Here is a 6,692-nt window from a genome sequence, read left to right as displayed (position 1 = left end):
ATAAAACTTGGCTGCGTTTGGGGAGCTGGAAGAGAGTCGGCGCCCACCTTGAGCGTCGGGAGGACTGCGGGTGCCAGTGCATGGACCACTAGCGGTCCCCCAGCTTGGGCCCGGGCTCCCTGCGGCCATCTCCCTATGTGAGGCGCGGCGGGACGATCCGCGCGCCGGAGGAAGAGGAGGACCCACGGACGCGGGGCCGGAAGGCAGCTGGCAGCAGGCCCAGGAGAACCGGCGCCCGCGTTCATGTTCCGCCAGGAGCAGCCGCTGGCCGAGGGCAGCTTTGCGCCCATGGGCTCCCTGCAGCCGGATGCGGGCAACAACAGCTGGAACGGGACCGAGGCTCCCGGGGGCGGCCCCCGGGCCACCCCTTACTCCCTGCAGGTGACACTGACGCTGGTGTGCCTGGCTGGCCTGCTCATGCTGTTCACAGTGTTTGGCAACGTGCTGGTTATTATTGCGGTGTTCACCAGTCGTGCGCTCAAAGCGCCCCAAAACCTCTTCCTGGTGTCTCTGGCCTCAGCTGACATCCTGGTGGCCACGCTGGTCATTCCCTTCTCTTTGGCCAACGAGGTTATGGGCTACTGGTACTTTGGTAAAGTGTGGTGCGAGATCTACCTGGCGCTCGACGTGCTCTTTTGCACGTCGTCCATAGTGCACCTGTGCGCCATCAGCCTGGACCGCTACTGGTCCATCACGCAGGCCATCGAGTACAACCTGAAGCGCACGCCGCGCCGCATCAAGGCCATCATCGTCACCGTGTGGGTCATCTCGGCCGTCATCTCCTTCCCGCCACTCATCTCCATAGAGAAGAAGGGCGCTGGCGGCGGGCAGCAGCCGGCCGAGCCGAGCTGCAAGATCAACGACCAGAAGTGGTATGTCATCTCCTCGTCCATCGGGTCCTTCTTCGCGCCTTGCCTCATCATGATCCTGGTCTACGTGCGTATCTACCAGATCGCCAAGCGTCGCACCCGCGTGCCGCCCAGCCGCCGGGGTCCGGACGCCTGTTCCGCGCCGCCTGGGGGCACCGATCGCAGGCCCAACGGCCTGGGCCCGGAACGGGGCGCCGGCCCCACGGGCGCCGAGGCCGAGCCTCTCCCCACCCAGCTCAACGGCGCCCCGGGGGAGCCCGCGCCCGCCGGGCCGCGCGACGGGGATGCGCTGGACCTAGAGGAGAGTTCGTCGTCCGAGCACGCCGAGCGGCCCCCGGGGCCCCGTAGACCCGAGCGCGGTCCCCGGGCCAAGGGCAAGACCCGGGCGAGCCAGGTGAAGCCGGGGGACAGTCTGCCGCGGCGTGGGCCGGGGGCTGCGGGGCCCGGACCTGCGGGGCCCGGGCCGGGGTCGGGAGAGGAGCGCGGCGGGGGCGCCAAAGCGTCGCGCTGGCGCGGGAGACAGAACCGCGAGAAACGCTTCACGTTCGTGCTGGCTGTGGTCATCGGCGTGTTCGTGGTGTGTTGGTTCCCGTTCTTTTTCACCTACACGCTGATAGCGGTCGGCTGCCCCGTGCCCTACCAGCTCTTCAACTTCTTCTTTTGGTTCGGCTACTGCAACAGCTCGCTGAACCCGGTCATCTACACCATCTTCAACCACGACTTCCGCCGCGCCTTCAAGAAGATTCTCTGCCGCGGGGACAGAAAGCGCATCGTGTGAGCCAGTGGGATGTGCCCTGCTCACAGACGCTTGTCCCATGCAGGCCCCGGGGTTCGAGGGGGCGCGTCTACGCATGCAGCCCCAGCAACCCAGGACCTACCTGCTCTGTGTGTTGTCTAACTTGGAGTGAGCCCCGTGGTCTTGAGGGCACCTTTTGTTGCAAGTGTAAAGTTCTGGCTGAGAGGGACACGTGAGCCTTATGGTGGCTGTTGTGGTTGCTCCCCACCCACAGCCATTTTCCTGGTGGGCTACCCCTGATCAGTATTGTTTCCTAATGATGTTGTCACCCTCTCCCCTCGTCTGACTCTCCCAAGCTCTTCAGAGCAAGAGCAGTACTAGAAAGGGCATGGTCGCCAAAGGCTTAACGAACCAAGATTTCCTAGCCCTGGCTAATTACCACTCTTCCTTCCTTTAAAAACCCATTCAGGGCAGCCCTGCCTGCCCTCCCCCACCTCCCATTGTAAATATACATTATTTTTGATAGCATACTTTGAAGTCCTCAGCGTTGGCCCTGGTGTGATGTTGGAATCATGACATGGCCATGGAGATGCTCTCCAGCCACCTCGGCTCACCAGGACCAGACCAAGCTCCTTTCCAATGCAAGCCCTTTTCTAGTGTTATGTTGCTCTCAGTGCTTCTCACCAGTAACTGGTGACTGTCCCTTGGACACAGACCCGCTTTGAGATTTCCTGACAGGGAAAGGGTTTCTGTTCATTGCCCCCTCCCCCCCCCCCGTGCCTAACAGCATAATTGCCTTTTCCTCTGTAAATATTACAGCGATGGACCAAGACAGAAGGAAATGAGCCTCCGCCTTGCCTTGCATCAGCCCTGTGTATAAAGCCATTATCATCTGAGGCACCACTTGCCCCAGTAAACTCACTTTAAAACTGACTCTGAGGTTCCCCACTCCTCTGGGGCAAAGTCTTGAAGAAGAATATGTATGTCTCTATCTTGTATGTTCGCTGCCCCTCCCCCAGAAAGTGCTGACTCAGAGGGGAATCTTTTAGCTGCTGATTTTAGCCACACAGGGGTGGAAATTATGCGGAAGAAACAAACCTGATACAATTTGCACAAGGTAAACAGTGAGAGGACAAATGGGCCACACTGTACAGAGTGCCAGCCCCAAGAGGTATGAAAGTGCTCCCTTCCCCCTGGCTCTTCTGGCTGAGACTATGTCACTAATGAATTGCCAAAGTGAGGGAGTAGGGCAGAGACTTCGTGTTTACAGCAGGGTTCTACTTATTTTAGGTGGACAGTGGAAGGCCTGTGCTCCAATTTCACGAAAGGAAAATTAAATGTCAGCACTTGTTGCTTATGACAATGGATTTTTTTAAAAATAAAGTTTACAGATCAAATGTGAAATAAACATGGATTAAGTGATCCTTCTGTCTGGTGATTGAGTTCTCAGGTCTTTGAACTCTGTGATTATCTGTAACACACACTGAAAATTATCTTTAAGCCCTGCACAAACTACCATTCATGTGTTCTTTCCGTGCCAGCCTCTGTGTGCCAGTTTTAGGCATTGCCTTCTTTAATCTTTTCAAGAATGCTATGAGGTAAGTCCTATTGTTGTTCCCATTTTACAGGTAAAGAAACTGAGTGCAGAGGGCAACTTGCTTACTTGGGGTTAGTAGGTGTGTACTTTCATAATATTCCATTTCATCTGGTTGAAAACAGTGTGCTCCTAACCCTAGAGTTGCCAGCGCTGTGGTGTTAACACTCCTCTGAATGCATGTGCATTGCACACACAGTGTAGGTATCTCAAATGTGCGGTACATCATACATGGCCTAAAGTTTCCCAAAATGTGTGTACTCCTCAAAGTATATACCTATCCCAAAGTGTGACATGTACATACAAAAGGCTGGAATACACTTGAAAATGTGTGCATTAGCAAAATGTGCTAATAGGCAATGTGGTAACTGTGCTCCATAGCTGGGAACAGACAGACACATTATATATTAGTTAGCTTACCTTCTCCAGCCAGAAGCATGCATCCTTCTTGTATGCCTCTCATGTCAACATCTGCCCCTTTGCTTCTGAGGGTTCAAGACCCTCACAAAGATGGTTATAGGTTGTAGTATTTTAATATCAAAAGGGCCTTAGAGATCTGGCCATCCCATCTTATACCACAGCTGAGGGGGGCAGGCCAGTGGAAGTAGCTTGTTTAGGATCCCACAGACCATAGACCATGGAGCCCTGACCTTAGGCTGCCCTGAGTTAGGGAGCCCTATGCATGACTGAGGAAGGTCTCCTGCTGCAGCTGAGGAGAGAGACCTTAGTGAGGACAAATGACAGGATGTGGTTTTGGTAGGAGGGAAATTTTGCTAAGTACAGCCACCTGTAGCTTGTGTGTGGACCAGCTCAGCATGCTCCAGAGGTGGGTGCTAACTGCCTTGTGAATAAGCTTGCCGCATCATGCCTCTGGTGAAGGGGTGTGTGCAGGGATGGATGGGCAGTAGGTGGCCCTGGGAGGAGACCCAGGACTGAGGAGCCTGGGAGAGGAGGACAAAGGGATTTTAGTCCTCTGAGTTCTCCAAGCCTGAAGAAGGGAAGGAAGGCAGGCACTTGACTCCAGTATCCCTTCTTCAGGGACTTCACAAATCACCCCCAGGCCTGTGCACCAAAGCTGGCTCCCTGGTCGGATACTGAGGCCTGCTGCTACTTTACCTCACCCAGACTCCAATCTCTCTATTCTGTGGCAACCATTGCCCTGAAGGCAAACAGTGCTAGACAATAGGCCAGCTTGGCAGGCCTCCAGGACCAGAGCTGTGTAACCCAGGCATTGAGGCAGACAGACACATAGCTCACCATTGGCTGCCCTCTGCCCTGCTTGGGGAGTAGTGCTTGCCTTGCCTGGATCCCCACAGGCCAGTTGCTGCCTAGAGGGAAAGCAGTGGTGTGAATGGAGGGGTTGGCATCTCTCATCCAACACATTAGCAGAGAAGCCTTAGACGTGGCTTTAGCCTAGACAATGAGGCCAAGAGGGCTGGAGCCCAGGCTGGCTGCTGGGCTTCTGAATTCGCAGTAGGAATTGCTGTTCATTTAAAAGGGCTCAAGTAGCAGTTTGTGAAGGTGTATGTGGGGTGAGCGGAGGGGTGAAGGATGGATCTTACCACAAGGAGCAAAAGATTGGAGATGGTCCCACATCTCCTGACCCTAGTCCCTGGTTTTTTTTCTGCGCCAAGAGAGTTGGAACTACTTCATTCAGTTTTCTTGGGGTGTAAAACTGTGGGGCCCAGCAGGATTCCTTGCTGTGAGGACAATGGGTTTGGGGGAGGGTAGGACCCTCATTTTCATTTAGGCAGTTGCACAGCTGCCTCCCACAGGCTTTCTTCAAGGTCTCAGGTGAGATTGTAATAACACGGTTCAGGCTTTCCCTTCTCTCAATCAGAGTTTGAGAGCCCAGATGTGGCCTGTGCCCCTTCAGCTCCCACACTGCCTAACCTGAGATCCTGAGAGCTGGCTGCTTATGCATCATGCCAGGCTTGCTCCACCCCTGTGTTCCCCTGGCCTCTCTGTCAGTTACGACCTGTCTCTAGCACCGATCTGTTTGGTTGTAGGGTGTGGAAGGCTGCTGGGAAGTACCAAACACCTGCTCTGTGCCTGCTCCGCATCTAGTCCACGCTGGGTGCTGCACGACATTTTCCTTTCCTGTCTGCACTGTGCAGTCATCCTTTGTTCCTGTGGGACCTCACAGAGAGTCTTTGCCACCACCCCCCACTCCCCACCCCACACCCGACACCCCACACCCCCACGTGCTTTAGAGTTGCACAAGGCATGTTAGATGGCCATAGAACAGTGGCAGCGTGGCTGGGGGACTAATGGGCACATAAGAAGGAGAATACAGAGAGGAAGTGAGGGTTGGGCTCTGACTTGGCTGAGGTCAGGAGAGGGTGATTGGCTTTAGTTCTAGCAGGTGAGCTGGCAAGTCATGGACTCCCAGGCCCAGCCAAGACCTTGGCTTTGATTTCAACAGCCTGTCCCTACTCAAGATATTTGTTAAAAGGGTTGTCTTCCTTTTCTAGGATCCCAGGATCATGATCTCTCCAGAGCCAGGGCTTATTGCCCGATTGCCCTTAGTACCCTACCTTGGGCTCTGACAATCTCCAAGTGGGCCCAAGAGTCTCTCTTGCAAAGAAACAGCATCCTCTGTGCAAGGTGTGCCTGTAATGGCAGCCAGGCCATGTCACTGCAGAGTCACAACACCACAGGTGAGTTTAGAAATAACATCAATCCCTTCAATTGATAGAAACCCTGGGGTCTGGAGTTGGATACAGAAAAAGGAACAGGTCCTGTTGGAAAGGAAGCAGATGTTCCATCAGGTTTTCTTGTCCTGATTTTGCTGTTGACTAGTTACATGACCTTGAGCCCATCTCTTTGAGGGACTGGCAAAAGGAAACTCATTGACTGGTCTAGTGTTATTTTCACACGTGTTCTGTGGAACTAATTAAATTTATTTTTGGTCTCTCCATGTATCTAAATATCCACCTGTTATCTATAGAACATCCATCAAAAAGCCATCAACTTTAGATCTCTCATCTACCTGCCACTAATTGTCACCAGTTATCTATTTATCATTTATATGCTGCCTTTCAAAAATATTTTATATCATAATTTAACTACTCACCTCTTCCCCTTTCTCACTCCAAACCCTTCCATGTACCACCCCTCCATTTTGCTGTTGGTTGTTTCTTTTAAGTTCATGACCTTTTTTTTTCTTTAATTGTTGTTGATGTTGTTGTTGTTGTGGTGGTGGTGGTGGTGGTGGCGGTGTGTGTGTGTGTGTGTGTGTGTGTGTGTGTATTCCTAAATACACAAATAGAATAAGTTCAGTCCATATAAAGTAATTTTGATGGGTCCTTTTGGTGACACGGTGTGCTGTGTTCCACAAACTGTAGTAATTCATGTTTGCAGGGACACTTGGCTCAGAATCTCTGGGGGCTTTTCTGATGATCCATTTTAAGATGATATAAAATACTAAATCTATCTCTCCCGTCCCCATTTGGTGAAGCGTGTGTAGGGACAGGTCTGCTCCTCTTGAGGG

General features: G+C 53.1%; 1 protein-coding gene across 1 annotated transcript; it reads left to right on the top strand.

Annotated features, from left to right (window-relative positions):
- Nucleotides 1-243: 243 nt before the first annotated feature.
- Adra2a (adrenoceptor alpha 2A) lies at nucleotides 244-1,647 on the top strand. The gene has a single exon (XM_035443059.1). The coding sequence runs from the start codon at nucleotides 244-246 to the stop codon at nucleotides 1,645-1,647; it is 1,404 nt and encodes a 467-aa protein (XP_035298950.1).
- The last annotated feature ends 5,045 nt before the right edge of the window (nucleotides 1,648-6,692 follow it).

Source organism: Cricetulus griseus, chromosome 3 (genome assembly GCF_003668045.3).
Source record: "Cricetulus griseus strain 17A/GY chromosome 3, alternate assembly CriGri-PICRH-1.0, whole genome shotgun sequence".
NCBI lineage: Eukaryota > Metazoa > Chordata > Mammalia > Rodentia > Cricetidae > Cricetulus > Cricetulus griseus.
This window is presented reverse-complemented; position numbering and strand designations above follow the sequence as displayed.